General features: G+C 35.1%; 4 protein-coding genes across 6 annotated transcripts; all 4 read right to left on the bottom strand.

The window, feature by feature from the left end:
* Positions 1-448: 448 nt before the first annotated feature.
* Positions 449-2853, bottom strand: LOC110811311 (uncharacterized). Its single transcript, XM_022037767.2, has 4 exons — positions 2702-2853; positions 2529-2606; positions 2181-2282; positions 449-849 (listed from the first exon to the last, which is right to left on the bottom strand). Exons 1-4 carry the CDS (start codon positions 2702-2704, stop codon positions 772-774), a joined length of 261 nt encoding a protein of 86 aa, XP_021893459.1. The 5' UTR covers positions 2705-2853; the 3' UTR covers positions 449-771.
* An 889-nt stretch (positions 2854-3742) lies between these two features.
* Positions 3743-7823, bottom strand: LOC110811265 (cytokinin riboside 5'-monophosphate phosphoribohydrolase LOG3). The gene is made up of 7 exons (XM_022037692.2): positions 7508-7823; positions 7073-7170; positions 6869-6899; positions 6100-6199; positions 4496-4566; positions 4247-4390; positions 3743-4053 (listed from the first exon to the last, which is right to left on the bottom strand). The coding sequence occupies exons 1-7, from the start codon at positions 7619-7621 to the stop codon at positions 3958-3960; spliced, it is 654 nt and encodes a 217-aa protein (XP_021893384.1). The 5' UTR covers positions 7622-7823; the 3' UTR covers positions 3743-3957.
* Positions 7824-15495: 7672 nt separating this feature from the next.
* LOC110811206 (protein CNGC15b-like) lies at positions 15496-20443 on the bottom strand. 3 transcript variants are annotated; one of them, XM_088209552.1, is made up of 9 exons: positions 20303-20428; positions 19247-19352; positions 18732-18808; positions 18085-18649; positions 17414-17629; positions 17015-17307; positions 16799-16910; positions 16438-16674; positions 15496-16348 (listed from the first exon to the last, which is right to left on the bottom strand). In XM_088209552.1, the coding sequence occupies exons 3-9, from the start codon at positions 18758-18760 to the stop codon at positions 15692-15694; spliced, it is 2109 nt and encodes a 702-aa protein (XP_088065678.1). In that variant the 5' UTR covers positions 18761-18808; positions 19247-19352; positions 20303-20428; the 3' UTR covers positions 15496-15691. The 3 variants fall into 3 exon arrangements, with proteins under 3 accessions (XP_088065678.1, XP_021893314.2, XP_088065677.1); XM_022037622.2 differs by lacking the exon at positions 19247-19352 and having other exon boundaries at positions 20303-20443; XM_088209551.1 differs by having other exon boundaries at positions 18732-20148; positions 20303-20441.
* LOC110811207 (RNA-binding (RRM/RBD/RNP motifs) family protein) lies at positions 20441-23241 on the bottom strand. The gene is made up of 5 exons (XM_022037623.2): positions 22760-23241; positions 22236-22337; positions 21513-21824; positions 21067-21170; positions 20441-20777 (listed from the first exon to the last, which is right to left on the bottom strand). Exons 1-4 carry the CDS (start codon positions 23135-23137, stop codon positions 21111-21113), a joined length of 852 nt encoding a protein of 283 aa, XP_021893315.2. The 5' UTR covers positions 23138-23241; the 3' UTR covers positions 20441-20777; positions 21067-21110.
* Between the last annotated feature and the right edge of the window lie 1834 nt (positions 23242-25075).

Consider the following 25075-nt stretch of genomic DNA (forward strand, 5'->3'; position numbering starts at 1 on the left):
TTTTTGGTACTCGGGTCCTAAATTGCAAATCCAATCCATGGGTTAAAAATCTCCAAGACCCAATTGAGACTTTACGGTAATAAAATTGCTTTTTTTAATATTAACTTTAGAAATCTTTTTGAGTTTACGCCCACCATCACCTAAACTTTTGGGTCGGCGCACTACGCGTAATGCTTCCTATTTAATACTAATAAGCTTTTTGGGAATTCATTTTATAAGTCTTTAATTATTGCATGAAAAAAACCATTGATGGGAAATGTAAAGATAGCAGATAAATGGAATGGGCTGTCGCATGCAAGTCCAACAAATCCAACGGTGCCGAATGATCCCTCAATTAGATTCTTTAATAATGTTTGGATTAATCTTTTGAGGGGGTTAATTTACTAATTTACTACCCAAACCCATATGCTTTTTTTAAAATTATAATTATAATTATAATTAAACTAAATTGAATACAAAAATCCAAAGTGGATTCCATAAGATCATCTCTGAATTTGGGACGGATCCCAACTCATACAAAACTCAAAACTACACAGCACACATATTTTTGTCTTACCACTTGTAACAGTTGAGAGGCGATAGTTACAGCAAATCTTGTATTAATCCGTGATGGAAGAAATCATTTTACAAACATCACATGTCTCGCCTTTCAAATCATTTGATCAAGTTTGGTTAAAACACCTTCTTAATACACCAACTCTCCACTCCCTCGTCGTCATCTTCTCCCCCATGTATGTTTTCCCGTCCATGCACAAGAAAACTCATCCAACTTCAATCCTGCTTTGTCTCTACCAATTCCTCTCGTTTCGACGTGTACTGCGTTGCACCAGGTTCAGCTCCTGTGCCTACCTGTAAACACATTGGATCAGCTTCTGACACAATTGTTCAACAACATATACTTGTTCCTAATCACACAAAGAGCTGTTGCCATTTCAACAGATCATTGATGTAGTGTATTGTTAGCTTACATTGGGTTTACTTCCCCACTCAATTCCTAGTTTTATTTCTCATGTTAGTCTTCATATGCATAATTAGACACATAATTTATGGTGTTGAGTTACACCACCCTCTGCCTAAAACTCTTCGATGGTGGAAATTTAATTTTACCTTTCAATATGTAGATTGGATCCCACCTTCATAGAGTTTCTAATTTATGCATATTAACATTAATATAAGATATAAAACTAGGAATTGGATAGAAAATGAACCAAATGCAATGTTCCGGTATTGAAGGCACACCTTGGTACTCTTAAAGATGAATTTATTTTTGATATTTAAGAGATTTAAGAAAAAGAGTGCATAAAAACTGAATTGAGCTCCCTTTCAAGCTTTCCTCACTGAGGAAACTGATTCAATAATTAACAAATGATCCCATACTGTCTAGTGATTTTCTCACACTGCTATCTCCCTTCAACTCTCTTTCCTGTTCCAACCCCAATAAGTATTTTTAACTCAAGGAAAGCACAGGCATGATGAAACAATTATCTCAATGCCTAATGCATCTGAATTACCAAATCCTTCTCGCTCCCTTCTCCCCATAAAAGAAAAAAAAATAAAAAATAAATTCACGGTCTAACCATGTGCAGTTGATATTCGTTTGAATTCACTCAAGGCTCTAATCCATGAAATAGTTGATTACCATTTAATAAACGGATACACCTGGAGAAATTTATTAGCACTCAATCTCAAAGAAAAATATCAGCAATCAATCTCAGTAGGAGATGCCAATTGATTGATCCACTATCTCAAAAAATTCAAATGGAGGGTCAATGATTTGAGGAAAAGAGAAAGATATAGAAATCCCAACTGCGGCAATCTCATCATGGGTGAAGAAACTGAAAATTTTGAAAGCATTTGACATAGGAAAGTGAGAGCCCCCAAGTCAAACATGTAACTTACAAGTCAACCACAATCCGAAAGTGCCATATCAACTCAGCTAGGAGTTACATCATTGATCCAAGTATGCAATCCTTGGAGTTCATTAACAGTCACAAGCAATTCATCATGATACAAGGTCATGGAAATCGCATGGTACAGGAAATGATAAATTGAGGGTACGCAAATTTTAAGTTAAATCAAAAGTAAAAAAAGATCTGGAGAAATTTTAAGTGAGAATTTAGAATTGGACAAAAAACAATCATCAAAGCAAAATCAAAATCACGAGAGAGGAATTCACCCACCTCGGCAGTGCCGTTCTTTGTGACGGCAGGCTTGTACGGACATGCTGGAGGTGGCCTCTCCGGCTTCCTGTATTCCCAGCCAAAAAGAGCATACACCTTTCCCTGAAAATATTTTGATAACCCAAAAAATAATAATAACAAATGTAGGCGGAAAATTACGAAATTTACAAAAATTTCCAAAGTTTTTGACCTAAGACGTCTTGTTTGTGAACAAAAGGTAGGTAACCAAAATATGGAACTAATTCTTGTCCTAAAATAATATTTGCCGGCCAAGAAGGATTCACCGATGAAGTGCAAACAGATCTCTTAAGGTAGGGGAAAGAAAGATATAAGATAAGATCCTCTCACCATTATGTAATCAAAGAGAAGGGGTAATATATTGACGATTGGGACGAGAAAGAGCGGCAACAAACAAGCTAAACAAACCTGTAAAGACAAAGGATAAGCGCGAGTAACATGATATTCAATGCATAGATGAATAGAAATTGGGAAAAGACGAGGGTGAAGAAGATGAAAATTACCATTTTTGAATCAGATTTGATGGGGAAGTTCGGGATTATTTGTTGTTTGCGGAACGAACGAAGTGGGGAAAGTGTTGGGCAAGTCGCCGGTTAAGACTCGAAGGGAGGGATAAATTGGTAATTTTGGTAGAGAGACCAGCTTAATCAGAATGGGTCGTGGCCCAGACCCAGTTAGAAAGCCCATGGATGAGCGAGTTAAAACGAACGTTAAAAACAAGGCCGGGCTTCTCAGATAAAATCACGAGGCCCGTTTTCTCTCTTACGACGATCTTTAAATTTAAATTTGCTGTTGGTATTGAATGATTTTTATTCTTTGCATTATAAATAAAATAATTCTTTACAAAGTTGAGAAAATTTAATAATGTCTATTAGAAATTTTAGTAAATCCAAGTCAATAATTATTTTACGATTAGAAAATATCTTATTTAAAAGAAATAATAATATTTCACAACTAGTTACTATGTGGAAGGGTGATGATGGATGGTGTAGAAATTACAAAAGCTGTGGACTCCATCACATCTCACAAACTCTCTCCTTTAAATTTTATGTTTGGAGGCATGTGGGTCCACCCAACACGTGTCATTGTTCCATTTGTTGGCCGGCTATTGGGTCCCTTACCGCTCTTTGTACACATAATAAAATCAAGGGGATGCCCGGGCCCCCCCACCCCCGCCAATCTCCTCCCTCCTCCTATCAACAACACATACATAAGCACCTTCCGTTATTGGCCGTTGGTTGGTTGATCGATTGGATTAATGCTGTCGTCTTCCTCGACATCATCCAAAAAAAACATGTTTTTTACTTGCTTTCCTGTTTTTTCTCTTTATCACTAATCACTTTCCATTATTTGTCAATGCTCCCATCCATTTACACACACCTGCGCCTACCACTGCCCCTTCACCATTACCCTTTTTTTGTAATTTCCTCGAACTTCCTCGCATTGATTTGGAACGGAATGCCTTCTTGCTCTTATTCCCTTCAATTCTTTTCCAGCCGCCAACCATTAACAAGTAAAAAGTTGGAGAAAAACAAGTGAACGCCTTGAACATCTAAATTAGTTAATATTATAAAGGGGAATGTTTCATGAGTCTCTACTACTTACAACTTACAATGGAAATTGAATTTCCACAAGAAGGGAAAACCTTTCACATATTTGATGTCAATAGCAGTAATTTACAAAAAAAAAGAATTCCCCATTAACAGAATTTCAGCTTTCAATTAGATCCTTTCAAAACCCATCGCCCTATATCCTTGAATCACCTAGATATGCTATCATATTCTTGAGGGTAGCCAAGCTGCTCCATCTCCCAACTCAACTTTGAAGCAACTCTTTCGTGGCAGGGGACATACTCCTGCAATACGAAGGGAGTTTTATGTAATTGTCGGTGTTAGAAGCTGTAGATAAAGATATTGATTGACACACAAGTGGACCCATTATTTATTCCAACACATGGAATTATTTTGTAAGTTGAAGTTCATGGGGAAAAAGTGGTTGCTTCAAATTGTGGAAGATGAAGATGAGTGGTGATAAGCAGAGGTGAGTACCTCCAATTTCTTGACTAACTCCTTTGCTGTTGGAGCGGATACAATGATGTGGCGGGCATTTGGACTGATAAATCCCTCTTCAACAGCTTTGTCGATAAACGACAGCAAGGAATTGTAGTAACCATCAACATTCAGCAACCCCACCTGCAAAATGTGTATCCTCATTTCTCAACTTCCAAAACTCACTATAAACATGTTGTTATTTGGCATATGTAATTATTATTATTATGTTAAAATGAAGACACATACTGGCTTATCATGTATCCCAAGCTGAGCCCAGGTTATCACTTCAAGTAGTTCTTCAAGAGTGCCATAACCACCTGCATCTCTCAAATGTTTTTGCTCATTCAGTATTTTTAAATCCGTCAGTCAGATTAAAACGAAAACAAGGCTTAAAAAGCTGATACTACTAGAGGTAAGGCTTTGTTAATAGTAACTAGGAAAGCTGCATGTTACAAGTTTACTGCAATGACAATTCCAAGTGTTCTTTTTCCCTTTTGAATTTTTTTGGTCAAACACAAGCTCCTTTATGTGGTGGACATGATGTCTCCTGCTTATACAACCGAAATGGTACTTGATGCCCATAAAATTAAATCAAGTGAATGATATATATCAATGCAAGTTGCTTCATTAATATGTTCATTTGTAAAACTCAATGGCATCACTTATCACAGGCAACATCATGAGATTTCAATACATTTGGTTCCTGTCTTTTCTCCGCACATGAAGCCAAACGACTTAGTTGCTTCAATACTTTTCTGGTGAAAAAAAAAAAGATTCAGGTCATAATAGCTCTCGTACCAGTCCCCTTAGAACAAAATGACTATTTTGCACTCCCATGTTCTCCAACTTCCGAAGCTTTTCTTGTATTCTTTTCTAAGGTCGGTCAAGATAATGAGTAGTCGTTAAAAGTTACGAAGAATAGATTTTAAAAAGGAGGGGTGAACGTGATTCCTGTTTGGTGCAGGTGGTAGATGGCAAAAACAAATAGGTGAAATTGTTCAGGATGTCCTCTACTCTTAATATGGTAAACGAAAAGGACAGCGTGGAAAACACATTAGTGTAAAGTGTATAGCCAGGGAAGCAGAGTTTCCTCAGAAGCTCTAATTTTCAGTGTAAGATGTTGATGGGTCAAGAAGGGGGTTTTGGAGGTTAGCTCTCTGATCATGGCTCTTGGGGTTTGTGAGAGATTGTGTGTCCCAAAAATTTAAAAAAAAAAAAAAAAGACACGGTTGCTTTCAAATTCAGGGTATAAGCAATTCCATAAGTAGCATCAAATTATAACAGCCACATTCTTGCTGCCATTTTTTCTTCTCTCCTCTTGGTGGCACACCTTTTTGGTAAATTAGCATGCTTCAGTTCAGTATTAAGTGAAAGGGGTCAAACTTATTATGCTTTTTGGAAATAAAGCTTTGTCCTTTCTTGAGTGAATTTCAACCCTCCATCTAAAATATCGTCTCAGCATCATTAGCCGTTGGATATTTATTTAAGTCACCAGTTAAACCTTGACTTAAAACCAACAGTTTCCATCGACTAGCAACAGAGGAAGACAAAAAAGGAGCTTGTCAATGAAAGAAAGGGATGAGAAAGAAGGCACTGGCCAATTTCATATTCTGTGTTATATGGGTGATCTTTTGCCTCTGTTCCAGCTAGTTTTTTAACTGGTAGATGGTAATTGCAAGAGTAAATTGAAGGGGAACTAAGAAATGTCAAAAGAATAAAGAAAAAAAAAAAGAGAGAGAGAGATGGTTCAATCATAGACCAAAAAAATACTTCAAAAAAAAAAAGGAGCAGCTGATGCGGCTTTAGTTTTCTTTATTTTGTGGAAGGGATGAAGTTTGCAGGGGACTAACCTGGTAAGGCAATAAAAGCATCTGAATGCTTAGCCATCTCTGCCTTCCTTTGGTGCATATCTGCAACTGCCTTCACTTCCCCTACTGTTTCACCAGTTAACTGAAAAGGCCAAAATAAATTTACAATATTGAAATTTGGGGGGGGTGGGGGAGGGAGAGAGAAAGAAAGAGAGATTTGGAGTGTTGTGCAGTGAAGCAATGATGAGCATGGCAGGGATGGTGGAGTTAATTCAAAGACTTACTCAGCAATGTAAGGTTTTCAGTTAAACAAATGAATAAAATAAAGGAAATTCCAAACTATAGAAGAGGCCAAGAAAGAAAAGCACAATAGGATAACAGTTTGTAGAAAAAATAAATTGGTCAGAGAAAAAAAAATATGATCCCAAAAATGTACATGAACAAGGTCTAGTGTCAGCTAGCCTGGAAATATATATATATGGATAAGGCTACTGGCTATGGAGTATTTATTATTCATCAAAGGAAGTGATAGTCCGAAAAAGTAAACAGAAATAAGTAATCCAGAAAAAGCAAATTAAAAGATAAATATTAGTATTATCCTAATTAAGAGGGGAGGCAAAGGAAATAGGGGGAAAAAACAAAAAAAGGGGGTTTTGAAAAGCAAGGAAGGAAAAGGAATTAACAAAAATCTCATATTCAAATAGAGAAAGAAAAGGAAGAGCTTAACTTGGCTTTTTCTTTGGCAACAATATTATACTAGTTTAATAAGAAAAAGGTTAAAGACTTTTTCAAATGGCTATGGCAGACATACCTCTCGAGGCATGAGCGTCTTGGGAATGACTCTGCAGATAGACAATAAAATGACAAATGAAGGAACGGCATTAGTCTGTAATAGAGGAAAAGAAAGAGATAAAAACATTTATTAAGAAAATACCCAACTCAGATCAGATCATCAAATTCGATGTTAATTTGGTGTGAGAGTTTCAGCAGTAGCAGAGGATAAAGAGCTGCTTACCCAATAACATGGCGACCGCCATCGTGAACAGCTTGCGAGACCAGACCCATGAGGCCTATGCTCCCGCCTCCATAAACCAGATCAATGTTCCTTGAAACCTGCGAAATAGGCTGAAAGTCAACAAGGAGACTTTTGCAGATATGAGTGAAATCACAGAGCTTTGATCGAAAGCTGGCAACTTCTCAAGAATGAAACATTTGGGATGCCGTCTGATAACAGCATTCAAAAAGAGACTTGTGGCTATGTAGGACAGGACATGGACCCTAAATCCAAGTTTTGAAATTTGAAAATGCTTACACTAGTCCGCGAACCAGTTTCACAAACATACCGACGGTTGGAAAATAACCAAAACAAGACTAACTAATAAGAAAAACAAACAAAGAAGAAACCAGAAAGGAAATGGTAAAAAGGTGGAAGTTAAATAAGAATGTGTACCAATTCATTGCCAAGCTGAACAGCAGCATCTTGGTAGCTACTCTTCTTTCCTTGGCTACTCCCACAGAACACACAAATCCTCTTAAATCTAGATTCTCTCATCTCGCTCTCCATCTCTATTTGCTTATATATTTGTCGACTGTGATAAACAACAATCTTCTCCTCTCTAACTCTCTCTCTCTCTCTTTCTTTCTCTTTATATATATGTATGTATGTATGCTGTTAATATCTACATAAATACGTGCCACAAAACCATACAAAAGAGTATCAACTACAAGCGCTTGAGTCCTTGACCGCCATCAATACTTCTGCTGCTGCCTCCGCTCCATGCGTTTATATAAAACCTTTGTCGCACGTGAGTGACTTATTAGCACGCTTCCACCACCAAACCCGCACACACAGCTAATTTCCGCACGCGCCCACCTTCTTTTTTTATATTTATTTTCTTGTTTTTCCCCATCTCGCTCGCACCCTGTTTTTGCCTGAGAAATTAATGTTTTTACCCAAGAAAATTAAAAGTAAAATTGCACTCAAAGTTTTGATGTCTGTAACAATTAAGTATTTTAACTCGAATGGTCGAATTAATTGATCATGCACCCACAATTGGTTAAGTGAAAGTAATCACTGTCGGTTATTAATGTAATTGAAAATTTTAAGATAAAGGGTCCATGAAAGTTGATTGAGTTTGGAGTGTAAATAGGCGTAGCAGAGTGTTGTTATATGAAATTTACTTTACCCTTTTGAAAATAAAAATGCAAACTTTCTGTGAGTGAGGAACGAGCAATTCCAATTCCAATTCATTTTGTCAACAAGAAATTAAAAATACAAGATATATAGAGACAGTGTGGGATGGGTACATTTGTTTATCAATTAATGAAATGGGCATAAAATTTAGAATGGAAATGTAAGATTATTTTAATGGACACAACATCTGAGGAAAGTTATGGGTTGAATTCAGATGGTCAGGTATTTATTTTATAGAGCAATGTGCGAGATTGATGATTGAATATAAGAGCATAAAAGTGTGCTCTAATCCACCCTCCCTACCCCTAACACCACACAACTGTTAGATTCTCAGGAAACATTTTGTTTTAATATTTCATGCGCCCCCTTCCCTTCCCCCATGTCCCCCTCGCTAACCATGACTTCCTTCTTCTTCTTCTTCTTCCAAATATCAAGTATCAACCATTTCAATCATTTGATTTCTCATGACATATGTAGGTTTCTCTACATGCTTCATCTTAAAATATTGTAGCTGATTACTTAAGCTGCCAGGAATGCAGGAAATGATGTGATGGGAATTAATAATAATGTGTGAAAAGGTGGTGTTGTTTTAGCATTCCCAATCCCCAAATTGGCCTTTCTCCTATTTTGTCTCTCTACTTGTATGCTTAGAACTTTGAGATTATAAACTCATAATTACTGTTTTAGTTAAATTAAACTATCCGCATGCGCATTTTACTCCTAATCACTTTCTTCAATTTTGTCTTTCTATGTCCGATGCATATAATATTTCTTAATATTGCCTGCTATTGTCTTCCCATCTTTTTTTACTTTATTAATTAACTTCCATTAAAAAAAAACATAACGACTAACTTATGTCATTCTCAAATCCACCCATATGTTATTTCTTTACCTATTTATACAGATATACGCACATATAATGTACTCCATAAGTATATACAGGTTATATATATGAACTTTTATATAATTCAAAGACATTCGTACCATATTGTTTAAAAGATTATTACTATTGGTTTATCTTGTCTCGTGTGTTTAATTTATCGTGTTTAAATATCATAAGTTTAAACAATTAATTTATTATCCGTTTGGCGTAATTATTACTCATATTATAAGTATTAGAAATGCTGTTAAAATAGTTTTTTAGTAATAAAATAAATTATTAAGTAAATAATTGTTATTATTAATTTAAAAAAAAATGTTTAATTAAACTATTTATTTTTAATTTGAAATATATTCGAACAGTTATTATAATATAAAGGATGGTAAATGTCCAAACAATAAAAAAATAATAATAAGAAATTAATTTCAATTATTACTAGTAGAGTAATATTAATTAAAAAAACAAATATTTATTTATTATTATTAGTTTCTATAATAATAATTCAGTAATTAAGTGTAAGGATAATTTAAAAAAAAAAAACCATGTATAGAATATTTTTTTTCTTAAAGCAGAAATAGTGTTTGAAAAACATGTAAGACTTAATTATGTGTTTGTATATGTTAAAAGTATATTTTAATTTTAACTTTTAGTATAAAAAAATATTTTTAATAACAAAATGTTCTTCCATTACATAAATAACTGCTAAAAAAAATTATTGTAAATTAGGGACTTAATGCAATATAATTACTTCCAGAAAATGGCATATAAATATTCTCTTAATAAGTTTGAAAAGGAAAGAGTGACAAAGCAATATACAAAAATATATATAAATAAATAGAATATATATTAAATTACGAATATGTTCAGTACTTTTTTTAGAACATTAACTCGTATAAAAGATCAAAGAATCCCAACTATGTGCTCTCATATTAACTTATTAGATGCTTGAAAACATGCAGTCTATACAAGGACGTGTATGGTAAATGAATTACTATGTATATGCATCGGTCATGGATGATTACTTCCTCTTCTGAAAACAAATATACGTAAACATTATATATATATATGTGTGTGTGTGTAGAACGCAAAAAAGAAAAAGGAAAAGAGAAAAGAAAAAGAGAAGCGACGTGCATGCGGGTCATACCATCTTAGCTGTTTTCTGAGAAGATGGCAGTGTCATTAATATGAGGTTAGTTTAGTGATAGTAAATTTAACATAATCAAGAGATGTATTAAGATAAAAAACAAGAATGAAAATCGATAGATGCATGTATTTGCAGGGAGAAAATGTGTACAGAGAATTAGTCGTACCAACGCCCGACCGAAACTTTTATTACCTTTATATTCCCAAGATATGCTGTGAAAAGCCCCCATAACCTCTTACACATTAACTTACTTACACAACAAAAATGGCGTCGTGCTAACATTAGGTATTTTTCCTAAATTATATGTATTTGCTTCGAGAGCAGAATATAAATATAACTCAAAAACATTTTTTAAGAGGAATCACAAAATAAGATTTTCTTGGAGTTTGATGGCTCTGGTCTTCATCTCTTCGGCCCCTAACATTTCTATTAAGTTACCCGTTTGCTAAATCATCTGTTCAATATCCGCATCACATTTTACTGCATGCAAGCATGCATGCATGCATGTAAACAAAACCTTTCTCTTTCTACGATCACCACGGCGCATATATATGTATATATATTAATCGTTAATGAAGTTTTCATTGATTCTTCCACTTTACTCATAAAAATATACTAATCAGGCTTCCTTTTGACTGCTTGTATGTCTTTGTTCTATCAGATTTGATATATGCATGCATTTTCCATCGAGTAAGACACACCGACAATAAAGAAAAAATTGTTATTTAATTTATAAAACAAAAAGAAAATATTATTCTACATTAATTAATCAATTACTTTTTAAGAAGAAGAAAACCGAGTGAGAAAAAGAGTTTGCATGAGATTTTCAGACCCCACTAGGTACGCGGGAGACGACGACAAAACCGTTATTGTTAGTTTGTGACGGTTAATACGGTTTATTAAAGTCATCCTCTTGGAATTAAATAGATGGATGTCGGATTTACGCCATTTGGTCGTTGTGATTACGATCGTTTGCATTAGTTTTTTTGTTTTACTCTTACCGGGTCAAAACATAACGTAAAGTTGAGGTTATCTACTTGATTAATACGTTACAACTACTGCCCGAGAAGATGATCTTGGTTACCTACAAACGCCATGCGGATAGTTGCTGTCTGTAGCTACTCACAAGTGCAGGTGTGCCAAAGCCAAAGCCTAAACTGTGGGGTTAAGTGTGAAGCTGTAATCCTTGTTGTTTCTTTCTTATGCTGTATGTTGTATTCCGTTCAAATAAAAATGTAAACTGTTTATATGTTTTGTCTAAGATTTGGAAGAACAAATTTAATATGTTTATCGTCAAATAAAATTTTATTATTATTATTTTTTTTTGCAAAGAGTAATTGAATAGGATATGTATGTATGCGGAGAAATATCCATAAATGCGGTTTCCTTAACCAGGGACTTGTGTCTCTTATCTTTGGGACATCTCTTGTGGTCTTAAGGACCTTCTTCCTTGCTTTCTTTGTTGAGTACCATATGTTAGCCAATTACACAGTGACCCAGCTTGCCTCAGTCACCCATTATTGACTTTCAACTACCCTTAATATATATATATATATATATATATATGCAAATTACACAATGACCCAGCTTGCCACCGTGGCCATTTCAATCATCCATGACGAACTTTCAAATATCATTACTCTCTCTATATAAAATATGTATATATATATATATGTTTAATCAGAGTAAATAGGTTTTTCTTTGTATGGAAACGTGAAAGATGTTTACATATGTTAGATTTGTTTTCACTTTATTTGTAAGAACAAATAATGAAAGATAAAGAAAACTTGACAAAAATAAGATTAATTTACTTATGTAAATTAATTAAATAAACAAAATCTGAAATAATCCTTAAAACTTATTAAACACAGAAGAAAAAAAAAATTATAAACTTGAAATAACAGAGGAGCAAAAGAACATACAATCTTATTTCTCTCTTACATATATATAAAGAACTTTAAAAAAAAACAAAGCAACTATGAGGAAATCCTATTTCTCCTTTACCCAAAGAAGCTGCATTATCTAAACAGAGAAGAAAACAAAATGCAGCAAAAGTTCAGCATCCAAGCTTCTTTTACATTGGACCACCACACTGTTGGAATTGATGATGGTGGCGGCTGTTGGGGATGGTGATGATAGCAGCGGTTGTTGAAGAAGAGGATGGCGATGGGGACAACTGTCGAAGAAGCTGGATGGGAATGATAACAGTGGTTGTTGAAGAAGAGAAAGGAGATGGGGACGACAGCGGTGGATTTTGAGTTTGAAAGAACGAGTGGAACTGAAAATTAGGATTACAATTTTAAGTTTTAAATGTTTATATTTTATATGTTTAATTAAATTAAAATATATGCTGAATTTTTCATTTTCAAATCCGAATCAGAGTAATGATCCGAACCCAAACTGATTCAAACCAGAATATTGCCATCCCTACTTTTGACTGTGGGTGCATGCATGATTTTCGGAGGAGAACATGGCAAACAGAAACATAACAAGATTAAACATGACCATAAAGACTCGTATTTTTCTGGGCCACAAACTTTGAGGCTTTCCCGATAATGTCTCCTGAACATGTTTTTAAAGAAATTATATATATATATATATAAAATCGATAAATATAATTCCTATATTATATCTTGTCTTCTCTGTGTCTCTATTTACATTATATAATTATTAGTAGTAAACTGCATTAAATGACTTGTAAATATAAAGAAAGAGTGGCCGGCTGATCATTCACTCTTTGAGTATAAGAGGTAGGAGACGAGACTCAATCTCAATCTCAATCTCATCTTTTTCAGCCTACAACCAAAAGTTTTGAGTGTTGAGCTACCCAATTGGATTATGGTTATACATGATAAATATGTATGTATGTATATATATATATATATATAGATATAGATATAAGAGAAAGAGAAAATTAATAACAACACACTTTCCAAAATGACGGCCAGATAATGAGATTTTATATACCTTTGAACCCTTTTGTTTTTTATGTCTGTCTCCTCAAAAGCAGATTCCAACATCAGTCGCCCAAACAAACCCTACTTTCTCTGCTGCAATTCCATTCCATTATACAAGAATTACTTCGCGTTACAGTTCAGTACATGTAATTTAGGGTCTCTCGTTCATTATTTTATACAAAGTTATTATTTTTAATCATAGTTTTTAATTCTCTTGGAACTTTAGGGCATTTGCATGTGGGAAAATTATTCAATAATTTACCAGTATGATAAAAATCAAACAATAATAAAAATAGAATAGTGTAGCCGAAGTGGCTCATCTAATGCCAATGGCTGCCCACACCTTCCATTGAATACTCTGAATTAATGGTGTGTAGATATGTATATATACATATATGCGCGCGTGAGGGAGAGAGATAATTATATGTATACATATATATATATATATGAACAGAAGGAAGGATATTGTTGTGAGCCCATTAGTCAAAGTGGGCCAATGCGTGGAGACTCCTGCTCCCCCTTCCCCCAAGAAGAGATGGTTTTATTTATATTTGACAAGAAGGGTGGGTCCCCTCCTACAAACGTCATTTGAGAATTTTTTTTTTTTTTTTTTTTTTTCTATATTAAAAAAAGAAAAAGAACCTGACTCTGACTGGGCTTTGTCCTCCATTATTGTTTTACACATTTCATTCCATTCCAACCATATGATACGATACGCATTTTATACACATATATATACATATATATATATATATATCTCTGTGTATTCGTATACATATACGGTATGTATACATGTGTATTCAATGTGCCTTTGACTGTCTGTAATCTTATCTTACTTATTATTCAAGAATTCAATTCTTGGTGCTTAACATTATGAGTTATGACACAATAGTGGGTGATGCATGAGGATATAATATAAACACTTGAAGCACGCAATAAAAGAAACACTCATCATCAAACTTCAACTATATGTATGTACAAATAATTATAATATAAACCTATATGCAAATAATTTTAATGTTTCACGGGTTATAAATAATTTAATATATTCTTTAGAATGTTTGAAAGTATTTTATAAATTTATAAATTTTAAATGTACTAATTGTATTTACAAAGTCCATCAAACTATTGTTATTCGGAAACAATTTATAATTGCATACATATATCCAGACACATATTTACGGTCTGCCTCCATATATATTCAAACACCATCAATTACATAAAACATCATTAGTTTCCAGATTATATGGAAAGTATATAATATTAATATTAAAAGTGGGATGTAGTTAAATTTAATATATATATATATATATATCAAATAATGTTTTTACATAGGATTCTACATTAAAGAGAAAAAAGAAAAAGAATCCATGCAGACTCACGTTGTGATGATTAACCCACTACAACATGCATATATATATATAAAACTATATGAGGTTTCAACCTACGTGAAATTAAAAACTTAACGCCCAAGAAACAACGTCTTTTTTGCTTAAAAGACTAAAAGGACATCAAAGCTTTCCATTATATAAAACATATAATTTGAGAGAAAGAGAAAACTAATTTGCGAAGGAACGATCATTAATATATATATATATATATGTGTGTGCTAGAGACAAAGTTAACATTTATTATATCCTCTCAACCTCTCATTAGTCCACCACACATGCTGTACATTGTATGTATGTATGTATACATAAGAAATACATGTAGTGAACTGATAACTCTTATCTTAGGATTCAAGTCAAAGATGGTGGACTTAGAAAAGGGTATCTAAAATCATTAAGCCGATCACAAATATTAGCGAACTGATTACTCCGGTCTTAAAGCTTCGTTCATTTCTCAGGGAAAAGAAAAATCTAAAAGCTTCAAATAAAGTAATTAAAAAGATTAATTAACAAATACGCATAATTAATTATCAAGACACGGCGTGCATGTAACTTAATTAAGATATACGTACACTGCAGAGGTTTCCACAAAAATGGGATTTCTGGAACTCAATCACGTAGACTCATATGGTATTATGAGCAATCTATACGCGCACACCTTCAAATGATGGTTCGGTTGGTTGGATAATTATATATCACCACTCATGAACAGGTCAAAAATGTTTTGTGATATAATTTTGCGTCCTTCATATTTATTTACAATTCAAGCCCATTCTACAAAAGGCAATTTGGACCAGAACGAAACCCCATTCATTCCACATAAACTGATGGCCCATTCTGCGCGCAAGCAAGTAGGCTTATGGCCTTAATTGAAATTATGCCGAACCAAAACAAAATTCTATTTACTAGGTTGTAATTTTCAATTTTAAGCTGTTCATACAAAAAACCCATTTGTTAAATTCACATTTACAGACTTGACCAGTAATCTATTATTGGCGTGAACCAATCATCTAGTCCCTGCAAGTGACAAATAACTTCGTACGCATGAACTGATCCTCCTAATCTCCTCATCTATATCTCTTCGGTTATAAAATCAGGCTCAGTTGGTTTCCTCAATGAGGTTAGGATATCAAACTCTGATCCACATCGCTTGCTTCGTCCCCCCCTCGTGCTTGCTATAAAGCTCGAGGCCTTTGGCTCTGGTGCCTGTTGAGACTTGGAGGCTAAACCCTCCATTATCTTCAGCTCAGCTGCCTCTTTCCTTCTCTTGTACCGAAACCAAGCTGCCTGTATAAAGCAGGCAGCCCATGTTCTCCACTGTGGCGAGTGAAACCTAAATGTATGTCTTAGTTGCTTGCTGTGCAGCCTGCGGAACTGAGATGCCACGAACTTTAAGTCGTCTGCAACTAAAGCAAAAGCTTCAATCTCAGTGATGGCTTTGACGGTTCGTGTGGAGGATGGAAGGGCCACAGTTGGTCGAGGGTGAAGAGCCCAGGTTAGCAACTCCTCACCGCAGAAGTCGCCGGCACCAATTCTGCAGGAGTTGAAGAAGCCTGTGCGGCCACCATTGGTGGTGTAGGAATCCAGGTGGCCGCGGAGAATGAAAAGCATGTCATTGACAGGATCACCCTCGCGAACTAGACAAGATCCAGATGTATAAAGACAAGGTCTCAATCTTTCACATATTGCATCTAGCATCCTCTCATCCATCATATCGAACAGCGGTACCTGTCACACATTCACAACAATAGTTTTAGCTGATCTTTCATGCTAAAGTTTTTCATGGAGTACAAGTAGTACTAGTAAGCTCAACTTACTTGCCGGACTAGATCAAGGCAAAGATGCCTTTTGATGTCTCGCCGCAGATCCAAAGGTAGGCCTTTCAGAATAGCTTCTTCATCAACTCCTCTAGTTGCAACCCATCGGTACTGATCATACTTCCGTACGCTCTGCCTTAATTCCTGCGGCAGCTGTCTATGATGCATCCATCGTTCCATATCAGTCCTCCTAACCCTCCACTCTTCTAGCCGAACAGTTATAGATTGGAGATAGGTCTTTCAATTAAAACCATGCATGCAAGTTAGATCTTCAAAAATACAAATGCAGGATATTTTCTGATATATGCAATGCAAAGTTGAATTTTTTTTTAAGAGTATTCCATCAAATGCCTACACTTACTTGCATATTACCAATCAATAACCCAAAAAGCACCAATCCAAGAATCGCAATACCAATTGAAAAAAGTACTTCTCCAACATAACTACTGGTCAATAGGTTCTGTCCGAGAGAGCTGCCAAGTTGAGAAAATATAAGTCAGATTTGCATATCTCGAAAGCAGGATACCCTGTTTTCCTTTTGCGCTAACATGTACATAGGATCAATGTTTTTAGTTACCTTAGATTCCTCAAGCCCCACCAAAGACAGTATAAGTACTTGTTGACAAACCTTGACCCTGTAACTCTGTTACTCACTGCATCTGCATAAATGCCAAACCCGAATATTTCACCGCTTGGATCACATATGCTAGAGACATTGCTTGATTTCAGCCAAAAACTTCGGTTAGGTTCACCGTCAAAGCGACAATCAAAAAACCCAGGATGACAATCAATCTGTTGATGACTACAAACTTCTCTCCAACACTCTTCTTGTCGTTCAACTGATAACAGGTACCAGCAAGCTCCGATAACCTTTTAAAGAGGGATAACAACTAATGTCATGAAGTCATGAATCCCAAGGAGTGACATTTAGGGGGAAAAAAAAAGGAAAAGACTATCTCTTATATGGTAAGCTTACATGGCTTGCCAACATATAGAGCATCAGATTATAAGCTGCCCCAGCCCATGCTTTTTCCATCATAACTCCAGTAGACTTTATTATTTCAGATGAAAGTGGGAAAATAAGGTAGAGCCTCACAAGATACTGTAACATGATGATTATGCGTAGCATAATTCTCGTAAAGAATGCTGATGTACAACTTGAATGGGGGATAATTGCAGTCCCGAGCAACACCTAAAAATTGCATAAAAGCAGCTTATTTATACCAGCTGCTCCAAGAGCAAGCTTATCCAATTCCTTTTCATCAATGAGGTTCAGTTTGCTCAAATTTTAGCTATAGAGAAGACGATTAAACAAAAAAAAAAGTTAAATGAAAACAACATTCACCCCATTCAAGTTAGGTATTTTCATGATCCATCTTTAATAAATGAATATAAAAATTTATTATTTTAAAATTAAATATAATGTAGAGTTAACTCCTACTTATATAAATTATGATTAACTTATACATATGAAATAATTAAGATTTAAGAAGAAGAAAAATGAGAAAAGAATATATCAGAACCAGACACAGCAAGAGAATATATAAGAATTTGTACAGCAGTTAGAAGATTGGAAGATACTAAATTGCATTTAAATCCAAGTCTGGAGACACAGTTGAAAGGCTTATGCCAAGAGAGTTACATTACCTGTGGAAAGGGTAGGGCAGCCACCATGTCAAGCCAAAAGTGCTTGTAAAGGTAGTTTGAAGCTACCTTAGAAGGGTCTATAACCAGTTCGGCTCTCCCAAATACACGAGACGAAGGAACCACATAAGCCGTTCGGAGTCGAACAAAAATCTTAGTAAAATAAAATGCATCAGTAAGTGAGCGAACGACCACAAGAGTGATTTGAAGTGGTTTATACACAATGACACATAGGTTCTCTGTAGTCTTTGGCAAGTAAAAAAACAAGGGGTCCACAAAAAGAGAAACCAAGCAGGCTACCAAGAAAATTTCGTTCCATCTGTTAACAGCAGATCCTCGAGGATTGAGTATCATCCTCTTGACTGCCTCATAGTCTTCTGAGAATACTCTCAGAAGCTCTCTTTTCTTCAAACTATTACTGCTTTTCTTACTGCTGTTCTTCTGCTTGCCACTCTTCTTCAATTGCAGCTCAGCAGCTGCCTTCTGATTGATTTTACTCGTGCTCAGTTTTAATGAATGATCTTCTTGCGATGGCGTGAGCTTTGCGACCTCAGGGTCATCTTCAAATCTGAAATTTACATAATCATAAAAGACAAGTTGCATGCCAACATATAAACTAGTAATACGGGTTTTAAGGTTTGAAAATGTACCTTATAGATTTTGATCTGCCAGAAGCCATTGGAATAAGCAATACAAAGTGGTGCAGGTGCAATCTGTGCCTTTATATCTGCCATGACACACAATACCAGCGCATCATTAGCAGAAAACAATTGAATATTCAAAATCTCAGCCACATAATTTTGGTAACTTTCTGCACTTATGCCGTTTAGAATCATGTGAAAATTGTAGCAACTTGTGAGATGCTGAAAGCACCACTGCTTTTTTTGGCCAAATGTTAACATCTTTAGAGTACAGATATAATAAATGCAAGAAGTCCAATTAGTAGATTTGTAAAGAAAGTAATATATTGATTCAGGTGTAGCAGCAAGGACTTTACACACGTGTACTTTATGATATCACGGAGAAGGAAAAAATCATTCATGACAAATAGAGAAGCAATACTTATATACCATGAATGTAAAGAGACATAGTGAGTGAAAAGAAAAATCACCAATGAACACAACAAAAGAGGGAAGTGCGTGCATGGGATTATAACTCACAATACCTGTAGAATGAAAAGTTCCTGTGCTAAGGAGATATAAACATCAGAGCCAGAATTTGAGCTGGGGTGACTTCAAATGTAAAGCTGGCAATGGAGCTTAAAAAAATGTCTTGAAGAAAATGCAACAGACAAAAAACAAAAGAGAGTATATATATAAATATATGTGCGCGGGGAATAAGAAGAGAAGTTCAAATTAATGGCTTTTGTCTCTGTAGGATTGTTCATTGAAAATTTTGCAACTTGGCAGAGAGTATGGTAGTGCATGGTAAACAAAAGTGAGAATATCTGGAGAAATTTTGGTTTTTTAAATTAAATTCCCAGTTAGTCAAACATGGATTTAATTTGCATTTGATTAAAAAAATTGTAAAGTGCTCGCGCCTCAGGCGTTTCCGACAAATAGAACGACCCCAATTCATTACCAGTAGGATCTTCTTGGTAATTCCTAATTTGATGGCATGAGAATCAAAGACAAAGAAGGGAATAAAGTCGATAAGGATAAAATGTTGATTTCACCCTCTTAATCCAACTTGTTAATAATAAATTAACTGGGTTTTCATAAATCGGTCAATTACAATAAATTCTTAGACTTTAGGTTCAACAACATGCATGACGATATTGTTTTTCATTCTGGTAAATAAAAAGATTCACAGAGTTTTTATGATAATTACAATGCACCATGTTGAAGTTTTTATAAGCAAAATTTTTCATGTTTGAAGTTTTTACGTCACTTGGAATCACAGGACCACTTTTTTTATTTAGCGGAAATTGCTCCAACCCAGATCACCTCTATGGGAATGACCCACACCGATCGTCCAACCAATGTTCCACCACTTTGAACTAGACTCTAAGATCCTGTTTTTGTTCTTTAATACCATACACAATACCAGAGTGCTCCCATGCTTAACCTATATTGTAAAAAAACAACAGCAAATTTGATCACCTTGTTGACTCCGTCACTGATGGGCTGTTTAACCAAAATTACAAGTCAAGTGTATTGGGTCCCTACAATCATCAACACAAGCACTCCAACCAATATAGAAATTTAGCAAGCTTACTTACCTTCGCATGAGAATTTAGAAATGCTTTCACCAATCCAAGCAACTACATTATTTTAGAGTCATCAATCCTGGAGGATTTTTCCAAGTTTATTAGCCTGCAATTCATTCAATTATCATAAAATTCTTCTACCACAACAAATAATCGCAAAAAGCAAGAACAAAAATTTATCTTAAATAAGGCAACACTGCCCATTGAAGTTAAATATTCAGCTACCAATCAGTTTCTTGAAACCAATCACAATATCCATAACATAAATTGAAAATACTAGAGACATGACCACCCCTCTCTGATCTACATGCAGATGTCAAAACACAGCAGGTGGCCACAATGTCAGGTGCCCTGGGTGAAAGTAGCCTCCTACAATCTACAGCCAGAACTCAAAAGACAGCAGCTGACTACAAAGTCAGATGCAACAGGTGCACGTAGCATGTTCTCCATGTTTTCCATGCACTGTCCGAGCTCATATTTCGGGTACCTGTTCAAAAACCTCGAGATTTCTTAACCAGACGACTAAGAAATTCAAATCCAGTCCAATGACAAGGAATAGAGAAACAACAAAAAATTCATTACAGAACATATCCCACTAAAACTTAAGAACAATGTAAATAAGATTAAGAATGTGATTAAAAGATAAAGAAAGGAAATGAATACAGTTTGATGGAACAGAATATGAAAAACCCCAATATTTCGTTGATATAATATACCATAAATCTCTCTACTAAAGCAACGGCATGAATTGTGCATATGTTAAGAAAGAATTATACCTGAGAATTTGCTTAGGCATTACATAAGCCAAATCACACTTAAATTATCGTCGTGGTGGCTTAGCTTCTGCCACAGAGACTCGAATTGGCCTGCCATCCAGAGCCTGGACAAGACAAATACATTAAAAAGTTGAGTGACGGGATAGTCAAACTAGGATAAAAGTGTGCATTCTGAAAGGATACTGATAAAATACGGGCATGAGGATGTGTGCGTGCTAGAATTACATCTAGAGAGACAACACCCATCCTCAATTGATATTCCTAAATCCATCCAATTTGGAAACATCAAATATAGATATGACCTTCTGTATATTTAAATCTAAAATGAAGTGTAACAAACTAGTTGCAGAAGCCACAGCAAAAATAAACCATGAATCACAATACGGAATTTGTCCCCAACATTTCAGAGATGCACATAATCAAGCAGAAAAGTAAAATAAACTTACAATTCCATTCAAGGATGCAATGGCATTATCAACCTCTTCAGAAGAACTATAAGTCACAAACCCAAAACCCCTTGATCTACCACTCTCCCTGTCATAAACCACTTTGGCTTCAAGAACTTTCCCTTGCTCGCTGAACAAGTTCTCAAGTGCCAAATCATCAACAGCCCACGCAAGGTTACCAACATAAACACGGTTTGAAGATCCGTTTGAAGCACCAAAAGATGGGCCACCTCTTGGCCCTCTAGAGAAAGAATCCTCCCTCCGGGATGGAGGGGGTCCATTATTCACCCTCAATGGTCTTCCCTCAAGTTCCTGCAAGAATCGAAGAATCATACTTAGGCACACTCAGAAGATAGAATGAAGCTCCTAATATGCGAACCAATAGAGATCGGGATTTGAATTCTAGCTGAAGTCAAAATGAAGAAAAAACAAATGCAAAAATCCCTCTTTCTTCTCAAAGTTAGACATTGAAGGCATTCATCAAGTTCACTTAAACAAATAGAATTGTCAAAGAAATATCATAAATTATTATTGATGCCACAATTCAACACGAATCAGCAGGTTGAAAAAAAATGGCACAACACAAACATACAATCTCAAGCTGTATCTTTTTATCCATTTTCCCCCGATATTAGCATACAATTAAAAAGAGCAACAAACCTCCTCAAAGAGGAAGATAAAAGCTACCAGGCAGATAAAGGAACCAATTAAAGAAACCCTTACATAGCCATTGAACTTCTGAGCAGCTGCCTCTACTTCCTCAATTGTAGACATGGTAACAAAACCAAATCCTCTGCTTCTACCAGTCACCTTATCATAAATTACCTGCAAAAACAATAAATTGGCACATAAGAACAGTAACTTCCATAGACACCAAAGATACTAAAATATGATGGTAAACTCGTTTTGGCGCAACATCAGCAATTGAAAATCTCAATAATCAGCACCCATAATTCACAAATCTTCCGACCAAATCTCCAGTCAATAAACTTATAGTGCTTTTTGGAAAGACACGCGGTTTTCTTCCAAACAATCTCTCCGGAAAAAAAAAAAAAAGAAGACCCCCAAATCAACTAGAAATCTTATCAGTTCTTAATTTTGCTAAGAAAAGTAAGCACATAGAGCCAGCAAAACAAACAAGATACAGTCAGCAAAACCTTACAAGAAAACGAAACTCTAAACCCAAAGCAAAAGTAAATAATCACAAAAACTTATATAGGAAAAGAAGAGGGAAAATGTCGAATTACCTCGACCATCTCAACGTTTCCAGCGGTTTCAAACAATCCAGCAAGCTGGGCGCTGTCAACACTAAAAGGAAGATTACCGACGAAGAGTTTAAGGTCAGGAGAGAAGCTGGGCTCATCCCCTTCATCGCTCAACAAATCCTCCTCCTGGTCGTAGTCGGAGGAAACAGCAACGTGTCGAACAAACCGAGATGACAAGCTGTGAGAGCATTTAATAGGGGAAGAGGAGGAGAAAGAAGAAATCGAAATGGGTTTTACGGAGAGCTTGTGGGATAATGACGCGATAGAGAATAGAGAGAGCGAGGAGGGTTTAGAGTTGCAGAGGGGAAGGGTCTTCGGGTTGGGAGAAGGGAGCACGAGGGATGAGGCGGAGAGAGACATGGCTAATTTGTTTATCTGTTTTCAGGATAAGGTTTACAGGGTTTGGGAGAAGGAGAGAAGGGTTTTAACGATGAAGGGACAGGACGAGTGCAGGGAGATATTTATTTATTGGGATTGGGAAAGGATTCCGGTGGCTTAAATATCTGATATTTTTTATTTTTACGGAAAAAGGTGGGCCGGGCTTATAAATATCTTTTGTGTTTAGCTTTCTTCATTTCTTTGTTCTTAATCCAGTCCATCTAAGAGCTTACAGGTTCGAACAATTGCGAGCCCTATTTGGGGGCTTAAAAAAAATCAAAAAGCAAAAAGCTTAATTTATATCTTATGCTTTTCCCACTTTAGCATATATATATATATATATATATATATATATTGGCTAAAATAATAATTATATTTTTTGCAAAACTTATTTCTGTTTAAATTAATTTATATCTTTATTTTTATCCAGATTAATCTATGTACTTTTAAAAAGTTTTTAACGTAATATATTTTTATTAATATTAACTATTAATACTATTAATTTATACATCATGCATTAAATTTATTAACACGTAATATTTTTTTATCAATTCTATTAAAAGTTAAATATAACGTTAAATACCACATGATAACTTAGATTATCAATTAACTCTACCTAGATATATATTCATAAACACACTCTTTTTATATAGATAGTTACATCCATTAATAGTGCAATATTTTTATAATGAGATAAGATTTTTATTATTAGGTTGTATTAGTTTTATGATAAATTCGAAAAACTAAAAATTAATGAGTATTTAAAATTTTTTATTAGATAATATTGTAGAGATTCTTAGCATGATCATGATAATGATATTCTCCTTGGCTTTTGGATCCTAATATTTTTCTTAATTTTATACATTAGTATAATTATTTTATTAATTGTAAATATTCTCTTGATATATTTCTTCTCTATATATACTCACCACTCATGAGAATAAAAGGATAAGAAAAACCTATGTCCCAAATTACTTGATCTTTTCATGGTATCGGAGCAAGGAGAGATAGGCTCCGACAAAAAAATGTCAACATCTTATGCATTGAATTTGAAAGACAATTTAGGCAATATAATTACCCAAGTTCAGTTGAAATGTGAGAATTATGATGAATGGGCACATGTTATGCATACTGCATTACAAGCCAAGAAAAAAATATGGTTTTGTTGATGGAACTATCAAAGAAACCAAATGATGATTCACTAGAACTTGAAGATTGGTGGATCGTTAACTAAATGCTTGTCTCATGGGTGTTTAACACCATTGAACCCATACTTTGATCAAACAAAGATTTTCCATTAGGAATGGTCCACGTTCGCAAAAATTGAGATAAGATCTTGCAAACTACAACAAGAAGGACAAAGCATACTCACCAATTACGATCGACTCAAGTTTCCTTAAAACGAACTAAACAATTATGATTCAATCCTAGTTTGTAACTGCACTAGGTGCGAATGTAATATTACTACTAAATTAGAAAAAAAAAAGAGAAGAAGAAAGAGTTCATTAATTTTTTATGGGATTAAATGATAGATATAGAATAGTACATTCCAATATCTTAAGCATCAAACCTCTGCTAAATCTGAATCGAGTTCATGCCATGGTTGTGCAACAACAACAATAACAAATACAAACCATGACACAAGCAAAAAAAAGAAAGAGACAACCCCATGAGTTTTGTAGTATAGGTTAGTGTTCGAAACTCTAGAGGGGATGAAAAAAACAAGATTGTGGTTTGTTCAAATTGCAAGTGGAAGAGACATGACACTAATAATGGCTTTCAACTGATTGGTTATCCGAAATTGTGGGGTGACAGCCCATACACAACCATTGGTAATCGTGGTGGTGCACATGGACGTAATGTCCAATAGAGCACTAGTGGAGGGCGAGGATGCGAAGGGACTGCTCGAGCCAATGCATT

The sequence above is a fragment of the Carica papaya genome, chromosome 8, assembly GCF_054855325.1.
Source record: "Carica papaya isolate Zhongbai chromosome 8, ASM5485532v1, whole genome shotgun sequence".
Lineage (NCBI taxonomy): Eukaryota > Viridiplantae > Streptophyta > Magnoliopsida > Brassicales > Caricaceae > Carica > Carica papaya.

What these genes read in the sequence shown, in the direction of transcription:
- LOC110811311 (XM_022037767.2), bottom strand. An exon ending in TTCTCTTTGATTACATAATG is followed by an intron (nt 2,283 to 2,528) that starts GTGAGAGGATCT and finishes AAATATTTTCAG; the next exon opens with GGAAAGGTGTATGCTCTTTT. An exon ending in CAAAGAACGGCACTGCCGAG is followed by an intron (nt 850 to 2,180) that starts GTGGGTGAATTC and finishes ATGTGTTTACAG; the next exon opens with GTAGGCACAGGAGCTGAACC.
- LOC110811265 (XM_022037692.2), bottom strand. Translation starts at nt 7,621, where the DNA reads ATGGAGAGCGAGATGAGAGAATCTAGATTTAAGAGGATTTGTGTGTTC. An exon ending in TTCAGCTTGGCAATGAATTG is followed by an intron (nt 7,171 to 7,507) that starts GTACACATTCTT and finishes CCTATTTCGCAG; the next exon opens with GTTTCAAGGAACATTGATCT. An exon ending in TTGGGATACATGATAAGCCA is followed by an intron (nt 4,391 to 4,495) that starts GTATGTGTCTTC and finishes CACATTTTGCAG; the next exon opens with GTGGGGTTGCTGAATGTTGA.
- LOC110811206 (XM_022037622.2), bottom strand. Translation starts at nt 18,760, where the DNA reads ATGGCTTCTGGCAGATCAAAATCTATAAG. An exon ending in GGCAGATCAAAATCTATAAG is followed by an intron (nt 18,650 to 18,731) that starts GTACATTTTCAA and finishes TGTAAATTTCAG; the next exon opens with ATTTGAAGATGACCCTGAGG. An exon ending in CTGCCCTACCCTTTCCACAG is followed by an intron (nt 17,630 to 18,084) that starts GTAATGTAACTC and finishes TGCAATTTTTAG; the next exon opens with GTGTTGCTCGGGACTGCAAT.
- LOC110811207 (XM_022037623.2), bottom strand. Translation starts at nt 23,137, where the DNA reads ATGTCTCTCTCCGCCTCATCCCTCGTGCTCCCTTCTCCCAACCCGAAG. An exon ending in GAAACGTTGAGATGGTCGAG is followed by an intron (nt 22,338 to 22,759) that starts GTAATTCGACAT and finishes TTGTTTTTGCAG; the next exon opens with GTAATTTATGATAAGGTGAC. An exon ending in TTGCATCCTTGAATGGAATT is followed by an intron (nt 21,171 to 21,512) that starts GTAAGTTTATTT and finishes TGTCTTGTCCAG; the next exon opens with GCTCTGGATGGCAGGCCAAT.